We start from the raw sequence: 18,376 nt of genomic DNA, 5'->3' as shown, positions 1-18,376 counted from the left end.
TGCAGCCTGCGGCCGGATGCATCACATGCCACCCACCCCCAGTTTAGTGAAGGGGGGAAAAAGTCATACACATCACATGATGACAACGTGACGACGCAGGTTTGACACCCCTGGTCTACAGACTGAAGGGAAACCTGATATCAGTGTTCAAATATCTGAAAGGCTGACTCAATTCTTTAAGTTCTAGATTGCCCCAGAGGACAATACCATTATCAACAGATTACTATTACTATTAAGGAAGTAGGCTCAAACCAGGCATTAGAAGAAATTATTCCAAAAGATCAGCTTTCAGCAAGAGGAATAGATTGCCATGTGAAGTGGTTAGTTCATTTTACTAAGGTTTTCAAACAGAGGATGGATTATCATCTATCATAGATGCTGTAATCCATACTGCCTTGAATCAGGGGTTGGGTGGGGGTTGGCCTAGATGACCTCAAATATCCCTTCTAAGTCTCTGATTCTATGAATAGCATATCACATTTAAATACTGAGTATAAATTACACCAAAGACAAACCTAATAAAGTCAGACTGATGGTCTATGATTTTTAGAACTTACCTTTGTGCTGCTGTTTTTACTCGTGTTTGTGTGTGAGCACAGAAACGTCTGGCCTGTACTTCTGATTCTGAACAGGATATATTTTCAGCATTTAAACTGCAAACGTAATAATAAAATAGAAAAAGTATTATTGTTATTATTCACAACAGGACCGAACGTTCAACTCATTTTAAATAGTCTTCAGTCATTTTATTCTCTAAATGAATGAATGAATGAATCAGAGCTTCCACAACGCTGTCTAATCATAGCAATTGCTTAAGTGCTTAATTAGTAGCAACTGGCAGCCAGTAAAAGAAATATGAAGGATCTTCATATTGTAAATATGTGTAGATATTGTGTAGTAGGGTGAAAAAGCTTTTTTAAAAAGTTGCAGTTTTATTCTCTCTCAACACACATTCACACAAAAAACAACAATCTGTTTCACAATAACAATTGGAAAGTCAGCGTTATTGGAGATTAGGGCACTAAACTCAAGAGATTTAAATTCTTACACTATTTAAACTATTTAATGAAGTTAAATGCAACTTAATGTTTTCCATGGTTAATTTTTAATCAAAGAAATGCCAAGCATTTCTTTGTGCTTGGAATTCTTATAAAGGAATTCTTATAAATGTACAGGAATTCTTATAAAGATTTCTGAACCATTTTTTTAATTTTTGCTTATTTGTTTTCTTTTTCTTTTAAAACAGTAAATAAAAAATTAAAAGAATAAAATTCAGTATTGAAACAAATTTGTCCATTTCAAAAATCTAGTTAATAATTTCGGTGATGATGATCACAGTAAATATGTTAGGAAATATTGCTGGGTCAATTGGCAAAGGAAATTAAAAATGGTAAAAACAAAAGAGTTGACAGAGAATTACTTATGTGTAGTTGTGATACTAATTATACAAGTTTTACAATGTATGGTTTTATTAATATTGTCTTTCCAGCTTGATAACTAAAAAGACAAAATTTGCAGATCCTCCCCAAAAAATCTGAACTATGAACTATTAGAATTCATCTTGTTCACCTGAAGAATATATAAAATTAACACTGCTTAATTTCACAGTGCAAGGGAAATACAAATATTTAAAGCCAAATACACAATAGTACATTGCAACAATTATAAAGTTTTAAAGTTTATTAAAGACAAGGAAAAAATAATTATACATTCACTCATTTGCTAGATAGCATTTCAAAAACTTCTCTTTCTCCTCCAACTGGGGCACTAGCAAGGTTATAGCTACTGTGATTAGAGGGGAAAGAGAACAATTATTTGAATGTTTGCTAAACAGTTTTTATTTTTATAGGAATTGGCATAGGTGCAAAGTTTAAAAAACAATGCTACAGAATTTTTTAAAAAATGATGCAAGAAAAGCCCAAGTCAACATTTTCTGGAAAGCTGACATCAAACCTATAGTATATATTCCTTTGTTGGAAAAATGTGGCCATAACTCTTATTTAAAAGCATACCACAAGCAGTTAGTGTAGCATAATACTATCATTGGAACAAATAGTCTTCAGGAGATTAAGTCTAATTTTGTCCTTTGCATTCTGTGATTTTTCATCATGCAACTCAACATAGCAATTGAAGATACTGGCAACAGAAGATATAGCCACAGGCAATTCGTTTGCTAATAATGCAGGCATTATTGGATACACTGTAAGCTTTAGCTGGAAAGGGGAAATTTTTCTCTCTTGATTGTTCAATAGCACAAATAGTGTGCTCCAATCTTTTCGGTCCGTTTCTGTAAAGTTCTGTGTAGTTTAGACATTTTTATATATAGTTATATATTCCAATATATATATCTATAATAATATTTGGATATTATAATAGATGTGTTTTTATACTTGCTTAAAATATATCACCCAAGTGGAAACAGACAGCTGAACAGTGTTAGTAGCACTCTCATAACTAACATGTCCTCTAGACATACACCACATATTAAACAATTTTGAGATCATCTGAAAAGCACTACACCATATTTTCCTTCCGCTTCCCGATATGTTAAGTCCAGTTGGGGTGCTTTTTAAAGTTCCAGGAGTGTCACTTTTGTTTCGTCTGCTGTATGTCCTTAAGGCTTCATTTCTGGTTCCAAAACCTAAGCGATGGCGACATGGCTGAAATAAAACAACATAAACCATCATATCAAAAGAGGAAATTATAGTTCTGTCAAGCTTTCAAATACTAAAACATTTTCAGGGCTTTTCGTACTGTCTCAAATGTCCCCAAACTGGAAGATCCTGCTCAAATAATAGGATTAAAACTTTCGGAATGAAATACTTCTCTATACCTTATATTTTAAAGAAATTGTATGCTGCTCAGGAAACTGGGGATGGAGGGTTGATTACTGGACATAGGTAGCCCTCGACTTACAACACAATTGAGTCCCAAATTTCTGTTGCTAAGTGAGACAGTTGTTAAGTGAGTTTTGTCCCAGTTACAACCTTTCTTGTCACAATTGTTAAGTGAATCAGTTCAGTTGTTAGGTTAGAAATACAGTTAAGTAAATCTGGCTTCCCCATTAACTTTGCTGGTCAGAAGGTTGCAAATGGGGACCCCATGATTCCAGGATACTGCAACCATCATAAATATGAACCAGTTGCCAAGTGTCTGAATTTTGATCATGTGACAATGGGGATGCTACAATGGTTGTAAGTGTAAAAAATGTCATGTCATTTTTTTAGTGTCATTGTAACTTTGAACAGTAACTAAACAAATGGTTGTAAGTCGAGGGCTATCTGTATTTGAGAAATTAATTTTTTTAAAAAATCCACAAATTTAGTTAATTTTTAGGTTGGCATGAAAAGTAAAAATAATGACAACACATAAGCTACCATCTACAAAATACATTGGATATATTCACATATTATCATTACTTTTCACTGAAGTCAAAATAAGATACATTATGAGCTGGTCGTTAGTTGCTGTTGTAAGTCAAAGACTATATCAGAATTAGCTCGGAGTAAATAGATATAAGATTTCATGTGATATGGCATTTGTAAAGTGAATAAATGTACATTATATTTTATATACTCACTTTTCTTTCACCATTGGGACTACAAGTTCCATCGCTTTCATCAAATGTCAGCAAATTGGCTTCACTACATAAGAAGAAAAATATATTTAAATTTTCACCGACATAGATTAAGACAACAGAACTAGGTTTCAACAACCATTGCAAAATGTTCATATTTCAAAGAATATTTTCATTTGATTTTTTTCTCTAGGCTAAGCACTATTTTATTTAAAGATGAAGTTTATATAGAATTTTATTTCAAAAATAGGTCCCATAACATTCAACATTTTAGCATTGGAGACTTCAAAACTGCAATGAATATAATATCCTCTCAAATCTCCATTTCTCTTTCCTACCTATTTGACAAGTTTAATATTGTTGCTATATTTTGGTCTTTCAATAAAACTCAGTTGGGGGGGATCTTCTGCAATTGTCGTTGTCCAAGGGCAGAGTGTGTGTGACTGGCACAAAGTCACCTACCTGGTTTCTAGGTAGTCAATACTAGAACTCAGTCTCCCAGTTTCCAGCCCAGTGCCTTTAATTCTACACCATACCTCTTTAAAATGATTTCAGGGCAATAAATTAATCAATGCAATCCAAAAACTGAAAGCTACTTTAGAGCAAAACATAAGGAAGCAACAGCAGGGGGGGAAAGAAAAGTAGACCCTCCCAGTGACCTGAGAAGAAAGGAATGTGCAACCATATGAGCTACCAGATAAGGAGAATGCTGAAATTACTGTTAGCATTAGGCCAGTATGATGCAATGGCACAGCCCTAAGATAGCAAGTTCAGCTAGGATCGTGAGGAGAAAGCATCCAGGGAGCAAAACAAAAGAAGCAGTTTAGAAATGATCTGAATGAATCAATAAGGTTTTGAGCAATCTGGTACTGTATAACGCTAAGAAAGGGATTTGACTTGTACAGTACTTTAAATAGATTGTCACATTTCCAAATAGCCCAACTCTTTGTGTCACTCTCAAACACAGCATGTCACAATAACTGTGTTTCTATATATGTGTGGTTTTGCTACAATATCTCATAGCTTTCACTGATAAGGTACCAGATAAACTATCATTCAGTGAGTCTTTAAGAGCTATTATTATATTACACTTACTTCTATTCTACTAACAAGCAGCTTTACCCTGGAAAAAGTATGAACCCCTGGAGTTCCTACATTACATATTAATATGTATTAGTAACAAGCTGCCCTGTTATTAAGAGCATCTAGAGACTATAACAGATCCAGAATATGGCAATGCAGGTAATGATGGACCTGGTCTGTTATGCCATGTGATTCCATTGCTCTATGACCTGTACTAGTTGCTAGGGGCATATAGGGACAATTCCAGATACTCTTTATCTATAAAGGACTTTATGGCATAGAACTTAGCTATTTGAGGAACTGTCTATCTCCCATTGTTTCTGCCCACCCAATAAGATTGGGGAGAATGGGCACACTCCCGATCGGGCACACTCCCGATCCCCTCTGTTAAACAACATCATTTGTTGACATCTAGGAAACAAGCTTTCTCTGTCCCAGCACCTGCCCTATATTATTATTATTATTATTATTATTATTATTATTATTATTATTATTATTATTTCCCCCAGAAATCAGTATGGCTACCACTTTAATGTTGTTCCAAATATCTCTGGAACATCTGTTCTCCCAGGTAGACATAGGGTAGCTGCTGAAGTCCAGCACATGTAGTCCTTGACTTATGACCAGTCATTCAATAACTGTTACAACAGCCACAGAAAGGATGCTTTGTGGCCCACAAAGCAATTCTGGCCATAATAAAATGTCCCCCCATAATGGTCATGTGACCTCATTTTAGGTGTTTGGCAACCAGTTCACAGTTATGACTGGTTGACATGTGGTTGCTATGTCCAATCTTTAAGTGCACTTGGAGGCTATAAGAGGTCCAGAATACAGCAATGTAGGTAGTGAGGGACATATGGTGTCATGTGACTCTGCTTCTTTGTGACAGGTTGCTAAAGGGATTATGTAGTCAATTCAAGATGCCAAAACCAATTGGGAAATTCCAAAATCAAATTCCAAAGTCAACTGAAAAGCTGTCAGGGAAGGTTGCAAGTGGAGGGAACCAAGAAGAGGTGAAGACTCTTCAGTGAGCTATAGAAAGTTTGAGAGTGAAAGAGTTGCCTGCTAAGAGAATTTTAATTTCACACAAGCTAAAATACTTAAGCAGAAAGCTCTTTTGCTTCATCCACTTAACAACCTCGGAGAATATCACTTACCAACTGCAACTGAGAGTGCTGGGATTGAACAAAGCAGTCACACAGCCATCTCATTAACGCCCATCTCACTCAGCGACTGAGATTCTAATCCCAATTGTAGTTATTATTGAGGACTATCTGTAGAAATGTTGCTATGCTTGGGTTTTTTTTTCTTTTCCATGATGTGTTTCTTGATTTTTTAAATTGTTCTTGCTTTTAAAGTACAAGCTACCCAGAGGCACGCATGTATGTATATGTACGTATACACACTCTATATGTGTGTGTGTGTGTGTGTGTGTGTGTGTGTGTCTAGAGGCTGTAAATACATAGTTTACATTTAGTGTAAATTTTTTAACATTTAGTATAAAATTTACATATAGTGTAAATACGTAATTTACATTTGCAAAATACTTTGCAGTACATTTCCTCTAACGGATGTGTTTATGTTCAATCAATTTTCCAATCCCCCAGGATATTTCATTTTCACTGTCCTTTGAAAACAAATGTTTAGCTGAATACTGCTGAATTTAGTTGCAAATACATGTTTTTAAACAAAGGATTGCTTTGTGAAACCCAAATCATTTTTTAAAAAATAGGTGATTCAAAAGATTGGTCACATTGGCACTGATCCTGGTTTTTTTCCAGGGGTATGATATCAGCATTTTATTATATTAAAGAAAAATTATAGAGTAATTAGTACAGGAATTAATGGCAAAAACCAAAGTTCCATGATCACAGGGCACAATGTCCCAGAGGATGGGAAACAAGGCAGAAAAGGCTCTTCTCTGAACTCTGCCAGACAGAATTCCATGACAGAAAGGATCCGCAGCATGTCCCTTCTATTGGAACATGTGGGGCTGGCCAAACCAGTGAGATAGTTCCTCAGGTGGTAGTTAATAATTTGCATTTAAGTAGATATAGAATAGCCATTTTGAAAAGCCATATTAAATGTATTGCCATCACATATGGTATACAGGTAGTCCTTGCTTAATGACTATTTGAAGTTATGCCCGGAGCTTAAAGTTATGGCCACAGCAGCAGCACTGCACTCACATGATTAAAATTCAGGTGCTTGGTAGCCTGCCTGCATTTACAATCGCAAGGTGCTATTCAACTCATTCCCTCCACCCTGTGTCCATCTCCCCCCCCCCCATCTCTTCCCTTTTAGCCACTATCACTGTCATCTTCTTCCTGCTGCTGACGAGGTGCACCTGGCCTGGCCTTTTCTAAGGTGGCTGCTGGCCACTTGTCTTTCTCATAATCACAAGGTACAGGTAGTCCTCGACTTACAACCATTTATTTAGTGACCATTCTAAATTACAACAGCACTGAAAAAAAGTGACTTGTGGCCCTTTTTTCACACTTATGATCACTGCAGCATCCCCATAGTCGTATGATCAAAATTCAGATGCTTGGTAACTGTTTCATATTTATGATGGTTGTGGTGTCCTGGGGTAATGGGATCATCTTTTGCGAACTTCTGACAAGCAAAGTCAATGGGGAAGCCAGATTCAACTTAAAACCGTGTTACTAACTTAAACATGGCGGTGGTTCACTTAACCATCCATCCATCCATCCATCCATCCATCCATCCTTCCTTCCTTCCTTCGTTCCCTCTTCTCTCTTGCTGTTTCAATACTGAAATATTCCATTGCTTAGAAAATATGACATATATTACTATTTATACACATCAAAAACTGTTAATTTGTATATAAATTGTATAAATTCATATGCATTTACATATTTTATATTTAGGAAAATATCTTATGGATCAGAAGACTTAGGTTCTATAGGATGTAAAATATTCATAGTCTTTATAATTCAAACATTTTCACATTTATTTATTTCGTTCTTCTCACTAAAATAATATCAGGACATAAGGTAAGTCTATTTTTATTAAACATTTAAAGTATTACTAATTTTATCACATCTGTCTATTTATTAGGAAAAGAGTGTTAATCTGTTCCTTTATTCTAAATCAATACAATTTGAAACATAAAAATAAAATGCAATTCAGTCCCATATAAATCTAATGACAAAAAATGAACTTATGTTTCAAGACTGTTCAATTGATCACAGGTTTCTTAGTTAAGAATCTCAGACTTTATAATTGTGGCAATATTTCTCAATTTATATTGCATGTGTAGGCAAAAAAAAAAAAAAAACCCAACCACCTTTCCAGTAGATTTAGATAGCATTCATTTGATAATGTTTCTACCTGGTTTATAGTTTTCAAACATTAGTAAGTAAAATGTAGAAGGCACAAAGTGAACAATTGGAAATATTATGTCTGCAGTATTTTTAAAATGAGAATCTCATTTTTAAAATCTAAATTAAGTACAATCTTTAATTCATTCATACCTCTATTATAAATTCTAGGAATGTTAAAATGTTAATTTATAGCTATTTTTGGAATAAAGAATAGCATATTTTGAAAAAGATTAGACTGAAAATGTACTGCATACTATATCAAAATAATATAATTTCTCTTTGTTTAAATTATGCATAAGAAAATCAGAATGGGGAAGCGGAATACCTTATTATTACTAATGAATTATTATTCAAGGCTTCTATTACTATATATTTTTCAACAGCCTAGAATAAAATATCCTTACTCTTTCTCAGTATCTCCTTCACTTTCTTCTGAATGATCAAAGCTCCAGTTATTTTTAAAACCTCCATCCCGCTTGGACTGTGATTTATCCAAAGCTGAAAAGAAATAAGTTAGGATCAGTTCTGGTTCCAAGAAACTCATAAATATATATATATATATCTATATATAAAATAAAGCAATTTTAATAATGAACAATCCAAAGTACAATTTAGGTTTATTCAACCTGGGGGAAAGAAGTGGACAAAACCAAACTAAATTTAAATGCAGTTCAGATGCACTTACTGCATGTACTGTATTTCCCAATAGTGGGATGCAGGCTTGTAAGGCAATCTCTATATAGTTTGCACCATTCCATAAAATAACATGAGTATAAAATAAAAATAGCATGGATCCAACTAAGATTAATATTCTAGTCTACACTTTTTTATTTTACTAAAAAGCATAAGAAAGCTTTGATTGAACATATCATGATGGAAAGTGGATATGTATACTGTATTTATTTCTAATTCTTTTTCTGTGAGGTTTTTTTCCTGCTTGATGTTGCTTACTACTAAAGGAAATGTATGTATGTGTTACCATCTGGAGGGGTTCTGGGGGACCATGTAAAATCCATATGAAGTTCTGAAGACTCAAACTGTGTTCTCATGGTGAAATTGATCATCTAGGCAATGTTCATACACAAGTTCATTTATTTTTTAATATTGCTGTAGTTGTTTAATTCAAATTTTTATTTTAAATGCAGTGTTATCCTATAAAGTTAAAGAGCACTATCATTATTTCAAAGTAAAGTCGCCAGTAACTATAACATTCCAAAAATGACTTGACCGTATACCCACTCAGCAGTCAGAAATTTATTGAAAACAAATATTAGCAGGATTTGGCAAAAATATTGTTCATGTATACCCTTATCATAAATTCACTAATTCTGGTAAAGGGTTGCTTCTGACTCCTTAAAAATGAATGTTCTTTACTGCACTAGTTATGAACACCATTTGTACTTTGATTTCAAATAGAAACAGGAACAGACATCAATCACATCTACTAGAATATGGTGCTTAAAATTTCCATTGGTACATTTCCCAGTTTCATTGGTGTAAATGAAATCTGAATTGTAATTAGTTCTTTTCTGAATGCTATTCCTATTGCAGCCTGAAAAAATTAAATAATTAAAACATCTCATTACCTCTTAGGAAATGGTTAGTAGACAACATGCAGCTAAAGCAGTCACAATTAAAAAGAAAATACATGGTCACAATTGCACCGGCAAGGTGAAAGCACTATCAGTTTGTTCCTTCTTTGCCTGGGAATGCCACAGAAGCCTACACATAGGGAAGGAAAAGCTCCATCCAACTTTTGACAGTGCTTCTGATATGCCTTATCCCTTTTTCCTTTTTCTCCACATTGCTTCAACAATAACAATAACAATAATAAATTGCTTCTGCAATTTCTAGCATCATTCTTTCACTACCTCCTCTGAGGTGCCACTGCTGCCTTAATTCAAGAGAGGCATATTCAAGCACTACCCACTAGAAGGGGAGTGGATAGGTCAGTTGGGTAGCCAATAGCTGAATAGAATTGGAAGTTCCCCTATCTCCCCATTCTGCCATGTGCCACTGGTACTCTGGAATTTAAATCACAAATATAGATTAATAACAGATCCCACCTTTCCCCCACTCATCCTACTGCATTCCCTGCCTCCCTTCCCATCTTTTAGTCAGCATTGAGTTTTTACATCTTTATAGTATTTTCTTCATATTGTATATAGGTTTTGTATATTTTTATCCTTTTAATATTGTAAACTGCCCAGAGTTATCCAGTGCTAAGATGGGTAGCTAATAAATTTAATAAATTAATACTATTGCACAAAACGCTTGAAAAGTAGAAAGCTTATTATATGCCATTTTAGCAACCAATAGAAAAATGATGTCCTTGGGGATATAGTACACCAATTTTTGTATCCTTTTACAAATATACGAATTAAACAATGTATATTTTGAATGGTACAAGGCAGCATCTATTTCACTGTCATCCATTATATTCTGTACACAAACAATATGCCAAAGTAATATTCACTGCACACAGCATTATACTAAATGAAGTAAAACAAAAAAGGTTTAGAGAAATACTAGCAAAAAACAAACATCAAATACAACTGGAAGGAAGTATGAGCTTAGATATTCGTTACTCATATTGACTGAAAATATGGATAACAAAAATCAGTATTTCTCCATTTTATTTACCGGTACTTATCAATCACATATATATCCTGTTTCAATCATATGCAATCTTAGCAGCTTGTAACATAAAAAACAGTAATGACAATTAGAATTAAAAATATAAAAGCTAATAGAAAAAATATACAAAGATACTTTTCAAATAGTGTCTGGCATCAACCCACATATATCCCCTGGAAAAACTCCTCTTTTAGAAGCTTTTGGAAGGCAAGTAGAGTTGGGGTCCAAAGCATTGTATCTGTGAAGTGCCTTTAGCAGCTGTGAACCTCAGTGTTCCGGATTGCTGCCGAAAAAACATCCCACACTAACCAAATGCTCCACTACCAAAATAACAACCCAACTTCCCACAAAAAGAGCTGTATTAGAATGTTATTCAGACAAGTTCACACTCAGTGCAGCAACCTGGAACAACAGAAAAAGGAAACAGATCACCTACATTCTATTCTTCCAATAGAATGGATACACATGCAACTTTATTAAAAAAAAAAAAAGCCTGATCACTCAACTCACTACAGCATAACAATACAAGGTATGAAAAGTATACCACTGATGTATGTATGTATGTATCAGAGGTGAAATCCTCTGAAGTCTGCTACCGGTTCTGTGAGTCTGCTACTGAGTGCACACTAGAAAAGGAACATTTTGAAACCTTTCGAGTCTGCAAAGGTAAGTAGAACAGTGAGGTGGGGAGAATCCGCTGTGCCACGTGATTTAGATTAGCTAGAAATCAGGAAATCCAACGATTCTAGCTAATATAAATCGCACATCACAGCTGATCATTGCCCAGCTGATGGTCAGAAATACCGATTCGCTTGAACCAGTAGCATTTTGTACTACCGGTAGGGGGGAACCGGTCCAAACCGGTAGCATTTCACCCCTGATATGTGTGTGTGTGTGTGTGTGTGTGTGTGTGTGTGTGTGTGTGTGTGTATAAAATCTCAAGAACAACCAAGAGACTATTACAACCACGCGGCATCACCATACCACACAAACTAGCTAAAACCCTCAAAACATCTTGGGTAAACCAACAAGTAGTCCAGGAGTTTCACCAACATACAGTATAAGGACAGCAATAACCACTATATAGAAGAGACAGGCTATCGTATATCCTTGACCAAAGATCAGTACACTCCTTCTATCTGGGATGGTCATCCTCTTCCACCGAGTGCACAAGCTTTGGGAGGGACGCACATGGAGTGGTGAGGGAGGAAGGGGACATCCACCTAGCCAGCCAGATCAGCCGAATCAACCCTGGTGATCAATGGGGTGATAGATGTCGCAGCCAGATTGCCCTCACATTTTATTCCAATCTCATTTTAAATCATATTTTATTCCAATTTCATTTTAATTTGTGTTTTATCAATTCCATTTTAAATTGCTTTTATCAAATTTTAATAATTTGTTTCTGGAACTCTGCCCTTTGATATGGCCCAAGGGCTAATCAATCAATAAATAAGGAAGATAGAACAGACAGGCAAAAAACTAGCAGAGCACATCGATGAATATGAATTAGCATGATCCTTAATTTCACAACATATGGACAGACTCAACCAAATTTCAACTGGGAAACTGTGTGCATCTGTAGACCAAACTAAATCCAAAACCACTAAGGGATTCCTGGAAGCTTGGCATTCAGACAAATCAAACATCAATAGATACATAGAAATAAACCATATTTACACACTATTCAAAAGCGACAATAAAAAGGAAATTAAGAAAGAAACAAAAAGACCAGAATACATCCCCTCTAGTAGCCAATACCCAAATAAGCAGAGATTAACGCCAGGCAAACCATGAAGCAGAAAAGAACAACTCAGTCAAGACTACCAAGGAGAAGCCCACTACTGAATGTAAACAGGGAGCAAGGCCCACACTCATTAATATGATATTATCTAGTTGGGTAATAAAACTTCTGTAAGCAAACAACCAAGCTCAGAGAACACCAGACTGCATAGTTCAACCCTGAACTACATATATTTTGTTCTATTGGCATTTAAATACGGTACTATATATATAAAAAACTCCACAGGGACTTCTAAGAACTAATCCATCATACTGCCACAACAATTTTAAGTAGGGTTGTTGAAAAATATTACAAATAAAGGCTATCTATATAAAATATGCACATATGCAATTATATAGTCCTTTAAAATGAAAGAATTAATGCAAGGCTAAGCATTTTTTGAGCCCTACCTTATTGTTTTGATAACATTCTTACTTTAAAATCTGTTTTTCTTTTACAAGTTGTCTTTGCTTTTAGTACTTTGATTTGTGTTCTTATGAATAAATATTAGAATAAAATGAATTCCTATTTAGTTTACAGTACTCAATTTCACAATCTTATTGTCATATGCACTTGTTGGATGAGGATGTCTACTATGGAAAAAATACCACAGGTTTTACTATATGAATACTTTATTACATGCAACAATTTAGTAGAGGATAAACAGAAATAGCCAATTATCTGGTTATATATATCATACAACATGGCAAATGCAGAAGTTTGACATCCATCCAGTTACTACTTTGCAACATCTTCTTTGGCAGGAAAAAAAAGCCTCCAATGTTTCTTGTATGAAGCTAAGAATCCTTCTCTTCCTACTTTTGCATTTTTCTCATGTCAGTACAGAAATTAAACCTGAAAGGAGACTGTGAATTTTAGCAATACAATGATCTGAAACATATCAACCATTAAATGCTTATAAAGACAAAGATTTTGAAATGTCCTTCACAAACCTTAGATTTAAGTATTCAAAATCTTGGATAAATCTCAAACATGAAGTGCACAGAAATAGGTCTAAGAGTATTTTTGAATTAGATGAGTTCTGCAAAGAGTGGGGGAAAATAGAAATACTGTACAAAGATTTTTCAGCTGGCTACAAGAAATATATGGAAGCAGTTATTAGTGTTACAAAGAACTGAGTGAAAGGGGCTTCAAACTTCTCCATCTGCCATATTACCCTTTTTCTTCTTAATTTGGATCTGTAAACAACTTCACATAAGCATGTTCACATTTCTAAAAATATATGTTAATTTGACTAGGAGGACCTATTCTTTTCATACAACTCTGTACAGTATTAACAATGGGATTTCCCCTTTTTTCAGAAAAAAAAATGATTGCTCACAGTGTGTTTGTTTTTTAAGCACAAGTCCCTGCAGTTTTTCTTGGCAAGATTTCAGAAATAGTTTGCCATTGACTCCTTCTTAGGGGTGAGAGAGAGTGACTGGCCTAAGGTCACCCAACTGGGTTTGTGCCTATGGCAGAATTAGAGTTCAGTCTCTTGATTTCTAGCCTGGTGCCATATCCATTACACAAAACTGGCTCTATGAAATTGAGATCCTAATGGAACCTAAATTTTACTGTTTTTCATTTTAAATTCTGATTTAAAGCCACTAAATAATTTTGTGAATTGCTTCCACACTAATTCAAAATTAAAGTGTTTGATAATCTCTTATCAATTTTAACAAAATAGGCCCCCTTTCTATTATGATTACAGGCACAATTCAAAAGGTGTTTTTTTATTTTTAACAACATTCTACAAATTGGGACTTTCATATTAACTAATCCAGACTTTTAGTTTGCTGGTGAGTGACAAAACTGAAAACTTATCAGAAAATAAATGCTAATATAAATATTTTTAAGTTCAATCTAAAATAAATTACTGAATGAGAATATTAGAAATTCCATTTGGAATTGATCCAAAGTGTATCAGCACTGCTTCATAACAGAAGTGTATGGAACAGTTTTAAAGCCATAGTTTTCAAAGTGAAAGGGCAGTTCTCCAAAAAATAAGATAGTTGGGAAAGGAGAAACTATCAGGTATAGAGACAAAGGAAGAAAAAATGCAAAAAATAAATCTTAATTTTCCTTCAGTTATAAAATCCACTAGACCTACCACTACCAATTGTTGGGATTCAATATAATCAAGTATGCATATTATCCACAGCTACTTCATTGAGATTTCCGGAGCCTTGCTTTTCTAAATATAATTTACCTTCTTGTTTTCATGAAGTGAGCAAAATGATCACATAGATGATGAAAAGACTCTTCGTTCTATTCCTTCACTCCTATCTATGAACTTGTTTTTAATTCTGATGATGGAGTATCAAAAGCCAATCTCTTCCACCACAATCTTAAAGGAAGACTACAGTAAGTTGTTATGTCTACCAATGATACCACTAATCAAGAACAAGATCACCCAGCATTAAAATGATTAGTCAAGTTTAACTTCCTTCAACATTGTCCACAAATATAGTTTTTTCTTCCCGATAAAGGAAGGCATTATCAGAAAAACTAAATATACAAATGCAGCTTCAAATTTGTTAGTATTATTCAAGCAGATTTAGTAAAATAAACTTCCAAAGCTTCCAAAATGAGAGTTTATGCTTAAAAAACAATACAATATTAACAAGGATATTGTTTTCATTTTTTCCTTCTTCTTTCTGTATTATTTATCATATATTCTATTCATGCCCACTGCCCAACACAAAGATTTTAGAAAAACATTCCTATTAGATATTTGTATTATTTAGAAACTAAGAAAGAGCTTTGTTGAATCTAAATAATATTCCAACATTCTAATTTCTAAGTGGTAAATCAGTTACCTGATATTCCTGACTTGATACATTTTGACAAATCTTGAAAAGTATCAACTTACCTTTATTTTAAAAATGGGAAGGATGCCAGAGTTTGTTGAATAATGCCAGAATTGTTCAGATTTTTATATAACACTAGCCCATCTACTACCTTTTCAAACTACAATGTCTAGGTTCATGCAATACACGTTGACTAGTAAACATGAACATGATACATAATGTATCATAGCACAATCAGAATTTATTCATATAATTCCCAACAGTGTCATTAAGTCGCTTTTCCTCAATTTTGTATTGTGAATTAATACCATCTCTCCCATCTTGCAGCCATTGATCATGCTGATAAATATTTAACTATTATTCGACTGGGATGATGTATAAACATAAATACATACTGGTAGGTAAATAAATGTGGCTACAATATATCTAGAAAATATTAGAAGCTGATTGCAATTATATACAATGATCAGTTTTAAAAGGTATTTATAGTTGGAAAACGTAAATTATCTGGTTACTATTCGTATGCCATAATGAACTAAAGTATTCAATTATCTTCTTTAAAAGGAGTTTACTCAGGTCATCTTCTAGAGCTATAGCAACATGAGATCAATGTATCATTAATAAGATTAATAAAACAAGCTCCTGCTTGTGGTGCAATGAACATAAGTAACCTATAGAAGACAATACAATACTCAAATTATAGCAGCAAGGAATGGTCCAAGCTTTGCTTTTCTATTTGATATGGATTTGGTGCAAATTCTGCTTTGATATATTAACTATCTTTATCATACCAATACAGAATATTTAGCTTTCATTAAAATGTTTTAAAAATCAGTATAGAAACTGCACAAAGTCATACACATCATGTATTAATTTGATTATATTTGAAGGTGACCTCATATAAAAGCCATGATTGTCTATTAAAAGAGCCACTTTCTATTTGCCCTATGTAGATTTTGCTATTCTACTGTAAACTAGCCATTCACCTACAACAGCCATTTTGTGTTTCCTCCTTTTTTATGGTAGCCTTTCTGTGACTGTCACCATAGCAATATATGATACCTATTCAAAATTACAAATGTCACTGCAGTTGTTTTATTTAGTACTATGGTTATTCTCTGACATCAATGAAGACACCCCTATCCTGCTCATCTTGCCCTCCCAGTATATTCCAATAATTCAATGCTTCTTCCTGCTTCCTTCTCTGTTGGCCCAGTTCAGTCTTAAATTAGCTTGCTCCTGAGGACAGTTATAGATTGCAAACTGATTAGAAAAATAACATATTAAAATAAGAACCAAATAGTTTCTAAAATCTTGATGGAAAATGAAGCCTAGAATACCTGGATTAAATTATGCAACAAAAATAGGAGGAACACTAGCCATAATTGTTCTGAGATCAATACATGTGACTGGAACTATTATATATGCAATTCAGATGTTAATATTGCCCTTCAGGGTCAAAACAGCTTTGTTTTCCAAACTATTGCAGGAAATTTTACCCCCATATATGATTTAAATAGCAAGCTTCATGAAGTAAATGCAACAGGTTCACAATCCTGCAATCCAAGCAATAATTCATGTACCTACTTATATATAAGCACATTTATCTACTTGTGAATATTCCAAAACAATGCTAATTTTTAATAATTATTAATACTAATAAATATTAATAAAAATGAAATAAATGGTTCAAGATCAATTTACAAATCTACCTGACATGTTAAGTGGAATACTAGTTAATATGGACTACACCCCTGTGGTTGTACTGAGATAGCACACTAAAGTACACTTGTTAATAGAAATTTGAGACAAAACTGCATAAAGGCTTCTATATCTGAGAAACCACTATTTATGGAACAACTTCATATGACATTATAGCCATTTTTACTTCACAAACATTTGTGAAGAGGTTTATTACTATGATGTGGCAAAAACTGCCCAACCACAAAAAGCTGTTTCATATATACAACTTTCCAAATGAGACAACTGCCAATGTATTCCTTTTGTTTCAGCATGCTTTGATAGCGCAGTGTCATTTTCTGTCACTGCACTGCTACAACTCCTATACCACTAAATTTTAGGAATGCTTCATATTTTCCTTTTTAGGTATACAAAATAGGTAGGAAATGCGCTATGACTCTGTAAGCACTACTGCTGAATTATATATACATACCGTATAGTCATAATAGGGAAATGGCAATCTTTAATCTTTGCTCTGATAATAAATCCAGTACACTTCCACAGAAATCCAAAGAAGTAACATATGAACCTGCTTTCACATAATTCTTCCTCATAGAATTTGAAGAACTGGTATGAAACCTTATCATCTCAGTTCATAGATACAAACGCCAAAAGTAAAATTACCAATGTTAGACAGCACATTCAACATATGAACGTATCCTACTCTCAAAATTAAACACAGCTAAAAAGAATTCTAATCTTAGAATCTCTTTTATAAAAAAAACCCCACTCCATTAAATTATTTTTGGAGAGAAAAGCAGAAAATCAAGCTATTTTAAGTCATCAAAGAAAATATAATAACCAAGAGGAATTTATTATTCTGGCATTTTATACTTAACTTTGGAAGGTACTTTTCATATTTTGTTCTAACCAGAATATATAGAAAAGATGAAAGCCCACCCATTTTTGTGACTTCTGAGTTGGCCTGGAGTTGGTATTTCATCTAATATGGATGCTCAATTAAGGTAGCAATGGCATGCCCACCTTCCTAGAATAAACCTTTACTTCGTAGTAAAGGGATCTATGATAGCAGAGTAAACTGTTTTCTTACCAATTGATGTCCAGCAAGATATGGGGAAAGAAGCACATAAATTGGGGGGGGGGGGGGGGGGACCATACAAACCAGATATAATAATTCTCACCTCAGCATTTTCTATCATCTGATTTTTTTCTCTCTCTCTTCAAGATAGCGTTAAAAATAATTAATGCAGAAAAGGAAAGCCTTCTTTATGGGGCAAAAGGAAAATAAAGTAAAAGGGGTGCCAGCAGCTGCCATAATGAAGACTACCACACAAAAGTCTGACTCAATTAGCTTCATCTCTTATCGAAATATTAACCTTTGCCAGCCATCCTCCTACCACCGCTCCCCCTCCCAGTATGCAGGTTTTTCCTCTTG

At 34.2% G+C, this 18,376-nt stretch overlaps 1 protein-coding gene across 2 annotated transcripts in view; it reads right to left on the bottom strand.

The window, feature by feature from the left end:
* Positions 1–18,376, bottom strand: part of SENP6 (SUMO specific peptidase 6) — a 70,326-nt gene that overhangs the window by 50,791 nt on the left and 1,159 nt on the right. For both annotated transcript variants that reach the window (XM_034431874.3, XM_034431875.3), the window contains exons 2-5: positions 8,412–8,505; positions 3,581–3,644; positions 2,521–2,660; positions 558–653 (exon numbers count right to left, since the gene is read on the bottom strand). In XM_034431874.3, coding sequence (XP_034287765.2) covers positions 558–653; positions 2,521–2,660; positions 3,581–3,644; positions 8,412–8,505 — 394 coding nt within the window. The remainder of the gene's footprint in view (positions 1–557; positions 654–2,520; positions 2,661–3,580; positions 3,645–8,411; positions 8,506–18,376) is intronic.

The sequence above is a fragment of the Pantherophis guttatus genome, chromosome 1, assembly GCF_059756535.1.
Source record: "Pantherophis guttatus breed Tessera chromosome 1, ASM5975653v1, whole genome shotgun sequence".
In the NCBI taxonomy this organism is placed as follows: Eukaryota; Metazoa; Chordata; class Lepidosauria; order Squamata; family Colubridae; genus Pantherophis; species Pantherophis guttatus.
Note: the sequence above shows the minus strand (reverse complement) of the source record. Positions and strands in the feature narration are given on the sequence as shown.